The sequence below is a fragment of the Daktulosphaira vitifoliae genome, unplaced genomic scaffold, assembly GCF_025091365.1.
Source record: "Daktulosphaira vitifoliae isolate Bord-2020 unplaced genomic scaffold, ASM2509136v1 Scaffold_1, whole genome shotgun sequence".
In the NCBI taxonomy this organism is placed as follows: Eukaryota; Metazoa; Arthropoda; class Insecta; order Hemiptera; family Phylloxeridae; genus Daktulosphaira; species Daktulosphaira vitifoliae.
In genome coordinates this window covers 84056839-84071188 of record NW_026099572.1, presented here as the reverse complement: position 1 = coordinate 84071188, position 14350 = coordinate 84056839, and the positions used below count along the sequence as shown (strand labels likewise).

At 30.8% G+C, this 14350-nt stretch overlaps 1 protein-coding gene and 1 long non-coding RNA gene across 2 annotated transcripts in view; both read left to right on the top strand.

Annotated features, from left to right (window-relative positions):
• The first annotated feature begins 3871 nt into the window (after positions 1-3871).
• On the top strand, positions 3872-8286 carry LOC126903196 (uncharacterized). Its single transcript, XR_007703443.1, has 3 exons — positions 3872-4069; positions 4414-5170; positions 8139-8286. It is a non-coding gene; the product is annotated as an uncharacterized LOC126903196 (long non-coding RNA).
• Positions 8287-8860: 574 nt separating this feature from the next.
• Positions 8861-14350, top strand: part of LOC126903014 (uncharacterized) — a 63766-nt gene continuing 58276 nt past the window's right edge. Inside the window, exon 1 of the mRNA XM_050680898.1 lies at positions 8861-9293. Within this exon, the coding sequence (XP_050536855.1) occupies positions 9153-9293 (141 nt within the window). The 5' untranslated portion in view covers positions 8861-9152. The remainder of the gene's footprint in view (positions 9294-14350) is intronic.

The window sequence follows — 14350 nt, the reverse complement described above, 5'->3', positions numbered from 1 at the left end:
TAAGGAACCAGCAGATCAAGTAGCTTTTGGAATAAAACACCAATTTTTTTAAAATTAAACACTATCTAAAGATTTGCATCGAAGCGTTTATTTTTGATAGTGATTTTAATCACTGTCAGATATCATTATACTTGATCCAACTATACCACGTCACAACTGTGCCGCGACCCCCCTGTCCTGGGTTTTTTTTTCTTAAAACTGCCGTTACTTTTTCAAAAATGAACAAATCAATATAATTTTTTTTTTATGATGCTTGATGTACTTTACTTATCATTTGGTATATTTTTTTTATAAATTTAACCCTTCAACTGCCCACAGGGGGATTTTAAATGACAACTTTTTTACTTTTTTTTTAAATCAGACTATTTCCCTATATACGGGGGGGCTTTAAATATAAAAAATGCATATAGAAAGTAGAACTTTTTCAACTTAACTTTTAAAAGTGTTCCGAAAAGTATGAAACTTTTATATATATCTTAAATTAATTATAATGTAATGTACTTTATTATGAAAAAAAAAAAAAAAATTCGGACTTTATTTTGTTTGCATGGTAAAAATGGTTACCGAATGCTATTTTTGTGTGAAAATTTTCGATTTTATTTTCTACATTTTTAACTTTATAATGCTTTAACTTATTAAAAAATGTATGGATCAATACAATTTTTTCATGAGAAATAATATTTTTTAATAATCCCTTTTTCATTCATGATATTAATAAGGAAATAGTAGATCATGTAGCTTTTGGAATAATCCACCAATTTTTTAAAATTAAACACTATCTAAAGATTTGCATCGAAGCGTTTTATTTTGATAGTGATTTTAATCACTGTCAGATATCATTATACTTGATCCAACTATGCCACGTCACCACTGTGCCGTGACCCCCCTGTGCTGGGTTTTTTTATTTTTTCAGTAATTAAAAAGATCCAATTTACAACTTTTAATAATTTCAACTAAGAGATTTATTGAGATTAGTCAATAAAAAATATCTTACTTTACACATCATAGTTTAAAGTCAAGTTCTTACAATGTTAATGCATCTTAACACAAAACAGTTCGCCCGCTTTTTCCAATCTCCGTATCACAGTTTTCTCATAAGATTGGCTTTGAAATTCGTAAAATAAATAGGCTCTCTAGTAGCTTTGAACACAGTAAAAAAATTAGCCCTTAATATAAGCCACTTTTAAATTAAAAGGTTTTATTTTTATTTATTATCAAAATTATTAAAAATTTCCTATATGAGTAGAATAGTAAAATTTGGCGAAAAAGTAAAGGGAATAATCTGAAAATTATTATTATTTTTTAATAAACGGTCTTCTAAGAACAATCGACATTTTGAGGACACCAGAGCGTGTAGTCGTTTACTATGATTTTTAGTTCCGGAAGGTCTGACATTTTTATATATATCTTAAATTGAAGCTTATGTAATATACTTTAATTTGAAAAAAAAAAAATTTGACCTCTGGACTTGTCTTCGTGGTGAAAGTTGACATCATAGTTAATAAAAAATTACGATTTTTGTAAAATAATTTTTTTTTATATTTTTAAATTAAAAATGCTCTAACTTTTTCAAAAATGAACATATCAAAATAATTTTTTTTTATATAGATGCTTGATGTCTTTACTTATCATTTAGTATATTTTTTATGTAAATCTGACACTTAACCTACCCACAGGGGGGGATTTAAAATGACAACTTTTTCACAACAAATTTACTTTTTCAACTTAAATTTTAAAAGTGTTCCGGAAAGTCTGACACTTTTATATATATCTTAAATTAAAGCTAATGTAATATACTTTAATTTGAAAAAAAAAAATTGACCTCTGAACTTGCCTTCGCGGTGAAAATGGCTACCGAATTCTATTATTGTGTGAAAATTCTCGATTTTATTTTTTATATTTTTAACTTTATAATGCTATAACTTATTGAAAAGTGTATAGATCAACATAATTTTTTTATGAGAAATAATATTTTTTAATAAACCCTTTTTCATTCGACATACTTTATCTTAATCGAGATATTAAGGAACCAGCAGATCAAGTAGCTTTTGGAATAAAACACCAATTTTTTAAAATTAAACACTATCTAAAGATTTGCATCGAAGCGTTTTATTTTGATAGTGATTTTAATCACTGTCAGATATCATTATACTTGATCCAACTATGCCACGTCACCACTGTGCCGTGACCCCCCTGTGCTGGGTTTTTAAAGTTGTAAATCCTCCATAAACAAAAAAAATTTTGATTTGGTAATATTAATAGAAGCTCATAATTTATAACAAATAAATGTTTCATTATTTTTATAAATTATAATAGAGCTCTAAATAATAACATAGAATTGAGATGAAACTTTTAGTTTTCATAACAAATTAAGTATTACTGCACTTGTTTATTGTCCATTTAAAACAAAAATATTTGTTAATTTTACAAAGAATTATGCATTTTTTATTTCATAAAGAATGAATTTTTTGAGTTTTTAGTCGAATATAATGATTAATTTTTTTATGGTAACATTTAAATGTTTTTACTGGATCAATATCAGTGTGTGGTAAAAATTAAGTTAATATTATGAACAAAATTATTAGTGTTCATTAAACTATAATATTGAATAGTTAGTTTATTTGATGAATCATGGATTAATTTAACTGCTAAAAGGTTTTAGTTTCTATTTAAAGAACGGAAGGCTTATTTTCGTTCAAAGTCATTTTTTCGTTAACAAAAACACCGAGTATCTCACAAAGTTTTTTTAGTATTGATTTTAAGTATAGTATTAATATATTATATAAATGTTTTTTTTGTTTTTGTTAACATATTTTTAATGGTTTAGAATCATACATAGTACAGTTATTATGATTCTAAACCATTTTTGCGGCAATTTCAAATCTGTCTTTAGAATTTTCCCATCACATCTAGTTTTTAAGATATTTATTAATTTGTAAAACAGTGAAATTGGACATTTAAAAATTAATTAAAAAAAGGAAACATTTTTTTTTCTTTAAACGATTTGATATTTGTTTTTATGATGTTATAGGCATTTTATCCAAAATTTTAGACAAATTCGTCGTATAGAGCGTATTTTTATAATTAGATTTTGAAATATTGTTTTGATGGTGATTTTACAAGAAATAAATTCATATTTGCGTAAATACTTTTAATTATATGAGAATTACAAATAATTTTAGAGAAAAATTACTTTACTTTCAAACATCGATAATGATAAATACCTAGTTATCTATGTTGCAATATGTTTGTATCGTGGTTAGATCAATCTAATATTATTATTTTGTTATAACATATATACCATTCACAATGTATTAGTGATAGAATCATAATTATACATAAGATTTATGTGAATTTTAAATTATTCTAAAACATATTAATGCATGGATAAGACTTAATATAAAATGTTGTAATAACCGTATAAAATAATGTGTAATAATTGACACAATCGTTTAGTAAAGAGCTAACAATAGCGTTGGAGATACTTTTTACTTAAAAGTAGTCATTCTTTCTTATTCTTGGATTTACTCTCTCGCTGTTCTTTGCAATAAGTGATAAGCTTGCTCAGATTACTGTTCATACAAAAAAAACGAGTTAAACTAATTTCAAAAAATTAACGTAAAATATCAAAGTAAATACTAATATATAGTAACTCAAAATGATCTATACAATTAGTCACTGATTGGTTTTAGTATAATAATTGAGTTACTATGTATTTATTGAATAAAATGTGTTCGCGCCACGTGCAAATCGTAGAAAGCGCGCGCTTATTGTTTCCGTCTACTCATTTACCCTTTCTCACCAGGTTGTTTGGCGGCATCGGTCGGTTATCAATGCCGGCCGATAACTGTATGATATGTGTTATTTTTAGTAAAAAGATTTAGTATCATGTTTCTCCTTGTTTACCAGATAGTTGTTTTTTTTTTGTTGTAAGTCACACGGATGACGTTTTCTATTATTTTATTTAAATTGCACGGATTATGTTAGATACTTTCAATTGCGAATCATTAGATTAAAATATTTACCTATGAACATTGGTATATAATAATTGTACACAAAAATCTGATTGGTGAGTTTGGCAGTTACTGTTACATTTATGTAAATTATTAGCACATAATATTCATTATTTTTATACCACACGGATGTTTTGATTATAAAATTTGTCATTTTGTACTGAATTGTTTTTGATTGACTATAAAAACATTGTCTATTGATATTATAGATTACTGAATAATGAGTGGTGTATATATTATAACAAATATCAGCCAAAAATGTAATTTAATATAGTATTTTGAGTACATATGAAAGAATATAAGAAAAATCGAGCTTTTATTAAAAATAAAATATTAATTAAATTATATAATTCAATAACGTTGTATATCTAGTAAATTAACATAGTTTAATATTTTATAGGTATATTTCAGAAGCCAAAATAGAGATTCCTATATAACTACTATGCTACTCTAGGTACTCGTGGCATCATTGATTTAAAAGAATATGATAAGAAATTTCAACTATTTGGCTCACAGAGTAATACTCTATTAGAGTATTATTCTATGATTTGGCCGCCCCAAGTAGTTGGGATTAAGGCAAGGACAAAGAAGAAAGATGATAAGAAGTTACAATATTTTTTATATAAGAAAATTTATTACGACTAGTAAAGTGTTTTATTTAAAATAATGACTTATGTTCGGTAAAAACGAGGTCAGTTTTAATATTCGGGGTGGTCTCCGTGTATTAATAGAGAATTCAGATTTACTCATACATGCAACGTTTATCCGACTTAACTATATTAATATGTTTTACACAAATAATAATAATTATTTTTGAATCGTTTCTATAATAATACGATTCCTATTATTTATGAGTTCTAGAGAGATACCAGTCGCACGCGTATGTGTTAAACCGGTTGTATTGCGGAATACAACTTCAGATATCCTCGTGTACTTTTTTGAATAAACACTTGTTGTCGTATTTCAACGCAAGAAGATAATAAAACATTAGTGGGATGTGCCGGATTACGTAGAACCATTGACCGGATATTGTAATAGGCACTTGTATTGTACGAAAAGGATACTTGCGGTTAGACCAAAAGAAAGCGAACCGACGTGATGGTTTTAGTAATCACGACTACTAAAAATACTCACCTTTGATCATATTAAACATTTATGTGAGTAATTGCCTTTATTCTCATGGAAATCTTAATCTTTTTCGGTGCTTTTACTGAACACAACTCTTCTGACGTTGAAAGTTGAAAATTCATTTACATATTATATGTTTCACAATTTTATCACAATATATTTTTTACCATCATGGCTTATTGCGGAGATTTCTAAAAGAAAAAATGTTAAATACTTTTTCCTTTAAAATTAATAGAACTTATTATTACTTTGTAATAATTATTTGATTATTATTATTATTTAAAAAAAATAATAATCAAATGTTTACTTTCTTACGATTAATCTAGGAAAATTTACTTATTTTACATTTTAATAAAAAATACGATTTTAAAAAATAAAAATATTATATTCTATAGAGATTATTTTTAAATGAATGAAAAAAATATTGTTTCAAATTTATTATGAAACTCTTATTATAATTCGATATTAGGTTTTTCTAGGACTTGAAACTTTTATTAAATATCTGTCACAAATTCAGAAGTTATCCAAAAAGGTGTGCCTAAAAAGTAAAAAAAGAGTTCTTCCCAAAATTTATAATAACGGCGTGTACATTTACTAAAAAAGAGCTTTAAAAATAAGCTCGTTGTTTCACATAGTTCCGAATTATTAATACGATACTATGTCCATTGAAACTCTGAATCAGATCTGTTATAGAGTAGAATAATAGTGTTTGTTTTAATCCATTAGTATGGTGAATGTATGTTTATATACGCGTTTGGTATTTGCACGAGTGAAGTTTTATAGAAACGACAAAAATATTAAAATCTTAAATTAAGAATTCGGTCAAGATATGGAAAAATTCGCATCTACGATACGTTATAATAAATATTGGAACAAAAAGCAGCCCTCGTTGAGGGAAACGATCGTGATGATTGCTCGGGAATTTTAAACAGTCGATATGCACTACCCCTCTTTCTTCCCCGCCAGTTTGTAATTTTCATTTGTCGTCGGAATACCAAACATTTTTAATCGACGCTTTTAATTGAAAGCCACCCCCCTCACATACTTTGCCATCGTTCTCACTGATCTTTTATCTACTCTTTTGCTAAAAATTTCTAACAACTATTATTTTGTCTTTAACTCGCATTCTTTACGTTTGAACTAAATCGACACGATGGATGTTACGCAGCTATAAAATTGTTCACTCTTTCCTTTTGCGACTTGTTCACGGTAAATAAAATTAATATTTGTTCTGTAAATTGTCAAATATGACCAATCTGTCTCGACAAATCTAGTAATAAACTATAAAAACAATTTTTTTCAAGTGGATGTATAACAATGATTATTATAACGCTATATCGTGTTACAGTGTTGTTGTTGTGTATTATTAACAACGTGCCACATAAATTATTGGGGCGAAGAGGGTGCAACGCGGGAGGCCCTTTAGTGAGAAGTAAAATATTGTTATAAAAATAATTACATAATTTATGAACTTTACACACTCGTAAATAAACGGTGTCGCGTAGTAATTTTGTTTTAACTCGGAAAGTATATTTACTAACAAAAAGCATACAGAACAAAATACTGTATTGGTGTCTTACGATAATCAATACTATCCAAGTCGTTGGCGAACTATGTGCCTTTTTAGATTGTATAGTTTTTATTATTTGTCCAGAAATTTAATGCAGCTAAAAGAAAATATTATTTCATAGTCTTTAATTAAATCCCAAAATAAGGTTGTGTGATTCATATTAAATTAGTTCTCTTTGATTGTAAATTGAATTAAAGAGACATAATATTTCAACGTCCTTTGTTCTAAACTCATTAAATTCTTAATAGTGATTTATTTAATTAATGATATACTAATTGAGAACATCGTAAAAGTAATGACGTGAAATGGCTGATTATAAATTTAAAATATATTAACTGGATGCGCTTAAATAATATTCGGAAAGAAAAAAATGTAATGAATATTTTAGTTTTCTTTTCATTGAGAAATGTACATAGAAAAGTGTTTTAACTGGGTAAAAATTGTATTCAGATTAAAAGAGAATATCAAAATGTACCCATAGTTAGAAGTGTAGTCTTCAAATGTAGACAATTTTAGCTGTAACAATTTACGACGAGGAAGAGAAAATGTTTAATTAATAAATTATTATAATTAAATAAAAGTATAGTTTTTAAAAATTACAACTATTTTTTAGTTATTTCGGATAAAATATTAATGATTTTTAATCGTGTTTAAATTTATGGTATGCGATAATATTTTAGGTGAAACAATTTACAGTACAAATTGTGTTAGTTACTTATTAGTTTAGACACTCACTCAAAATTGTTGATGTTTTTGCCAATGGTCTATTATTTACTATCTCACAACGTATTCTCAAAAAATATTAGCTTTAATTTGAGTTTCATTAACCTCGTAATGTTACTACATTTATTAAATAACGTTAATATTATACTATAGATTCCTGTCGTCTCCTCCTTGTCTATTTATTATTACTATTGCCATTAAATACAAATATTGTTTCGTATTATTTTGTTTATTTTTGTGTTCTTGTGTTTTACTTTACAATAAAGGATAATATTCAACGAGCTTATTAAAAAATGATATTAATAACACATTAGTATTGGAACTCATAAAAATAATTTTAAGTACTCCACCAACATAATAAACATTAGTGATTTTGAGTAACTTTTTTAAAAGTAATAAATTTGCTAAATAAAAAGTTTTTGGATTGAAATGAAAAAAAGAATTGGTAGAGCATTTTATTACAAAACGTTTATTTAATCACCTTTTTAACATTCTATAAGAACAGTTTAATATATTTTTACTATGCAGTTAGAATTATGAAATGAAATTCTTATTAATATTTCAGTATCATACAATAGAACTGTAAATTATTTATTCAAATAAATATATTTCAAGTCCATAACTACATGACTACAATCAATTTTCACGTGTAAAATAATTGTGATGTTATATACTTTCTATATTTATGATAATTCTGTTGACAGATTTACCGCTGTTACAATGCTCAATATTATAAATAATGTATTGAAAATAGGAGTACATCACGCGATTAAACTATACTCAATGAAAATTCATTCGATACATAAAAATGATTTGCCAGTTATAAGTTGTAACATTTAATTGCACTTTGTTCGTTAAGATTTTTCCATGTTTGACCTATGTTTTCAAATTGCGCATAGGAGATTTATTGTTATGATAGTACATGTATGGCCATAAAGAGTCGTGTTAATGGACCACGCAAAAGAAACGCGTTTGCATAAAAATGTAAGCTTCTTGACGTTTTATGTTCAATATTAATTATAACTCTCAATATTTGTAATAACTTACGAGTTGTTATATGTTTATGACCGTATATCAGTTTAACTTGAATTATAACATACAGTATTTGATTCTAAACTGTAGTCCTTTAAAAAAGGTTATTTAGTAAAAACTTTATGACTATTGAAATGCTAGACGTATTATTATAAATTAAATTTTTCAAGTTGCCACCAAAAAAATGGATCAAATAGACGCAAGCTTTGTTTTCCGATAAACCAAAACTGAATATATCAACGATCGAGTAAATGTAAGTGGTTTTTGTTTAAAATCAAATGATGAGAAATTGCACTGGAGACTTCAATATCGTAGCCGCTTGTAAAATTCAACGATGGGATCGATCAGTGTCGCCCTCGTACGGTGCGCTTCTGTACATCAGATTAGGATCGCCGCCAGTGGTGTCGGTCGTGCCGATTGCCAGGCCAGCCAGTTGCTGTTCAGTCGGCCGTTCGTCACAACGTGTTGCCGGTCGCCAGTTCGCCGTGCGAATACTCTGTACGTATCTCACGTGTGCGCCGTCTATGGATTTTCGCGCTAAATTATTTACATCTGTTGGGAATTTTCGCTCTCTTCACTCGTCCCTTACTTTGACAACCGTCCGCCTAAGCGGTGCGCGGAATCATTTTGCTTTACATAATAAATTTAATATTTCCAGTGCATCGTTAAAATAAAAAAAAAACGCCATGTTCGGATCAGTGATCGTCACTATTTGGATTTTGATTGTTGCCTCTGTGGTGGCATTGCCTCGTGACATGTCAGACGAAGACTTGATGAAAGCTTCTCCATTAACGGTTGCTCAGTGTAGGGCAGGATGTCTTCACAAGGTTAGTACAACAGAATATCTCAAACTATTTCCTTTACCTTTAGCCATAACAGTGTCTTGCATTGGCTCTCCTCTGGGTAGTTAGCTAAAAAGTTTTTTTTTTTACTAAAAATAAGTAGAATATTATAGGACAGTCAAAAATGTAGACTACTTTCAAGTTTCTTGCCCTCGGGAAATGCAATATCGTTTTAAATTCAACGAGACAAAAATATTTTTCTTAACATTCTTGAGTTATATATTTATTTTTTGTCAAATTTTGTTACGTTTTTTCCGTATTTATTATAATTTAATAATTGTTTTTTTATTAAATCAGACGATTGGTCGTATATCGTGTCCGTCATTAAAATGTATAAGACTTCTGTTGTTAATCATAATAAGGGATTAGCGTTGACATTTTTTTTTTACATGAATAAAAAACTGTTATACCTAATAATAAATAATTATTCAAATTTGGCCGGACACGTTTATGTCATTAAGAGTAGAAAACTTTGGGGAGTTGTATGTGTTCGGGTAATCTGACGTATGACTATTGACGAACGCGTTTTTTTTTTTTGTTGATATTTAAATCTTAAATGACGGCATAAAAAACAGTCTTCACGTTATTTCGGAAATACTCATCGGAACATACCTAATCAATTTACTGCTCGTAAGTCGTAGCCGTAAAACGTTGAACGAGGTTATCGAGAATTTTATGAACGTTATAAGGGCAAACGAAATGTTGTTGATGACTTGATGTCGTCGGTTTAATGCGTCATTTCAGGCCTTGTAAAATATATTTATTTTTGCGTTGGTCAGTATCTGTGTTTGTTAGCAAGAATTTGTTGAATTAGTCCAGATAACGAACAATTCGACATTTTGATATATCCCAAGTTGGATGTTACCGAACAGTAACGTAAGACATTTAAAGTCTACAGCTCGTCATGTTAGTTTATTTCGCTTCGAAATTTTCAAAAAGCATGAAACCAGAATTATTTTACCGTGTAATAAAAATCAAACGACCAATCATTTATGCCGACCACGAACATTCCGTTTAAGTCACTCTAATGTGGTGCACTTTAGCGATGATAATACGGATTATAGTTAATAATAAAAGCAGTTGCGAAATGATATTTTGCAAAATTCTTTTTGATAGTCTCGTAACGCTATTGCAGTGCATAATTTCCCCATGAATTCGGCTCACGTATCCCGCAACTTTTCTGTCTTTCCTCCATTTATGTAAATTCACTCGGTTTTTAACTCTTTTACCGCCTGGATGATAATTTATGTAAAATATATTCTTCTTGCCATAAGCCGTGTCATTAATTGTGTTATTATTTACGACAGTATGTGCAGTGACGAAATACAAACGTCCTACGTATAGACGTTATGGAAATGTTCAGTAAGCTTACAGGGGACTTATCTGTCCGCGTCAAGTATTTCGGAATTCTACCGGTCGTCGGCGAGGCGCTTATCTTTATTCTAATGTATGAAAGCTTAGCGCATGGTTACAAATTCATTTGTCTGTTTGGATGATTAATCTTGTTTTTTTTTACCTTGTATTATGACACCGTCGGTAGTCGATTGTGATACGACAAAATGAAGAAAAAAATAGCGTTATCCCGCCGTCATTCAGTGTGATACACACACACTAGTACGCTTTAAGATAATGAGATATGCCGCTTAGCACCCAAGGAAAATTACACCTCCGACGCCTACGCGGCTCTTGTAAAACTATACTCAGCGGTTTACTTTTCGCCTTCTTTTGTAGGACGTTCTTCTGTCGTATAGTGGTCGTTAAATAATACTGAAAAAAAGTTGCTCGTACGCTGTGTTTATTATTACGTTGGATATAATGAAAACGGCAAACGTAAGCAGCTCTATAATTAACGTCACGGCTTTTTACAGTTGTCGTCCTTTTTACCGCGACCTAATGAAAATACAATAAATTAATTCGCCATTAAAATATCCAGTTTCGTTGCAAGACATTCAATATTAGTTGCGGTGAAAATCACTTTCAGAGTCCAGTAATGAACCAATTTGCATGCACAACGGATGATTTAACTGCAGTCTATCGCCTCCAAGGCACCGTCAAGGCTTGTGGCTACAACGACTTGCAGTTCTGAATTTAATAACAACACTGTTCAAACATTGTCCTTCTTCGACAATGTACTGCGTGTGAGAATTCGCGATTGTCAATACAAACGTGTTGTAAAACCAATTTTCCTCGCTCGCTCGATTTTTTTTGTATAAAGTGCACTTAAGTATAACGGCTAGCACGATGAACGCCTTTGACTAAATAACACAAACAAGCCGGTTTAAATAGCCTCTTTAATAATTAAATGAACGAATAATTTATTCTAATCCTATAAGTGTACAAAATACTTGTTTGAATAACGTCTTCGGACCATACGACTCGTGAAAAAAACACCAGAGTACTGCTTAAAGAAAATTCAACGGCATAAATAACATCGGTCGGTTTGAGGTGATTATGTTAATAAAAACCGAAATATTGCGCTATTGATATTCGTACGTGTAATAGATAAGGCGTCGTCGGTATTATTACGTGTTTAATTTGACGGCCATTTGCTGTGAGGCAAAGCTTGGGCGCTATGTAGTAAAAAACGGTTGATAAGACACCTCGGGCGAAGTGATCGTGTTAGTCATACAAATAATAATATCCCGAAGGAACGTTTCCTATCCTCGTGCCGGCATGGTCCGGTGATCGAAGGGTTATAAATCAGTATAATTGTAGTATTTTCCAATCAACTTCACGTTGGTATTTTTGATGTCGTGTCAAAATTTTGATTAACGTCCATCGACCGTTATTATTATTGTATTTAAATAGTACATAATACAACAATAATTCAACGGGCTATCGATAAAAAATCTATACAAAAAAAATAATAAATGGCGTGAAAAAAATTATTGTTTATGGTCCACAAAGATCTAAGAATGTATTAGTTACACGCGATCATCATACGTAGGTCTCTTATGCGCGCGCCCCGGAGGTCCGTTGTCGGTGTCTCTTTTCGTGATATTATATTAAGTCAGGCGCGTGCGTTGGAAAATCTAATATGTTTCATTAAAATAGTTGCTGTTAGGCCTGCAGTAATTGTACGCTAGATTTTTTGCTTTGTAAACGCGATAACAACGAGTCGTTGTACCTATTATGCGTACAAACAAAAAAGCCGCCCTGACCTTGTTCTGTACCACACTAAAACCAACGTGCAGTGATGTCGTCCAATTTTTTTATGTGTGTGAGTATGCACAAAACGGCCAGTCGCCATCGCAGACGCTTCCAGCGGGGTACCCTCAAGGCCTACGTTGTTTAGATTGGATTACTTTTCATACATTTGATTTTCCTATCGCCTCAACAAGCATCGTTGTCGCCGGCGTGTAAACAAGGTTAATCGTTATTTAATTTATCCGATTTATCCAAACAAAGGTCTTCTCGGTGCATCGTCACGTCGAATGGACCAGACGACAACTCGGGGTCATAGCGGTGTTACACAAATTTTGGTTCATACCGTTTTTCCCGACCTTTCCATTGTTCGGCGCTCTATTCTTACTCTCTCGGATAAACCGCCAAAATACGATTACCACCAGCTGTTGGCGGTGTGTGGGCACTTAGTTGTAAATTGAATTTCGTGAACGAGATGTATCGTCGGTGGCCGAGATAAAATCTCCTCTACGATGGTCACCGCTCTTATAATGTAAATAAACACCGGCAGCCATGTTCTGGCGGCGTTTGTACTGTCTTATCACGGTACCATCGACTCACCTCTCATCCAGTGCGTTTGTAAGGTATTTATATACCGGTTGTGCTTTCAATACATTTATAATATTATTATTATCTTCATAACAATACCCGTCTCGGTGGTGTTTTTTCCGGGACAACGGAGAGATTTCAAGATGGTTGTATTTACTTATTAAACAACTACGATAATTTATAGTTTAAACTTAAATAATCAAATTTTATTGGATAATGAGTTGATTTGCAAATATTAATTATCTGGCGAATCCTTCGACATCGGATATTAAATGCATCTTACGGGATATCTAATATTCATAAAGTTTCCTTCTCCATTGTAATAAATTGAATGCGAGCTCAGTGAATTGCCAACTTGTCTAATTTCACGAAACGAAACATTACACTATTACAGTAATGATTATTCACTGAGGGGCTGACTGTGCGCCGAAACCAGCTCGCGTAGTATGAAATATAATTAACCCTTTCATTTGACGACGCATAATAATTTGATAATTACATTATACGCTCACGATGATAAATTAAAACAATAATTGGTCATGGAGTGCTCGCCGGAGACGTTATCTATACTTATTATTGGTACATTAAACTTTGCATGAATTCATGTATTCATAAAATTTGAATTATTTTATAATCCCTTTCGGCATTCTATTTAGGCGTTAGTTTCTATGAGAAAACTTTCCATCAAATTTCAGCAAGTAAAATGTTTATTTTGTTGAACATTTTTTCTAAAAATTCGTTCTAATCTCATTTTTATCATAATATGAAAAATATTCTGGCATGTTTATTCCCATCTCGTTTGGGGTAGAATCTCGAGGATGTTTTTCGTTGTTTGAGTAAAAATTTATATGCACTAGTCGACTACTGTCGCGGCAGTACTCGGTATAAAAATATTAAGTGAATTTACTAAATTCGTAGTCGGTTTACTTGAAGCACTGACCCTAAACCGAAATTATATGACGTTTGGTCATCGCCTTTGTACAACGATCGACCTACATACGTGCACCTACACTGTTATTAAACAGAGTACTCGGTTATTTATGTGTGTTTAATCCAACCCGTTCGGTATTCAAAACGACGGATTGTTTGCCCGAAGTTTTATATTATAAATTATTACTGTTACCTATACGGATCTGTATATACGTTTTAGCGTCGGCAGGACGACTAGTATAAATCATGCGGCATCGATAAACCGAACTGTCACTCGGTAACGTCACGGGAACACGCGGTGGTGGTGTAGCCAGGATTTTTGCTAGAGGGTTTAGTCGGTCAATGAGAGGTTATACCCCCTTTTGCCCCCCCCCCCCCCC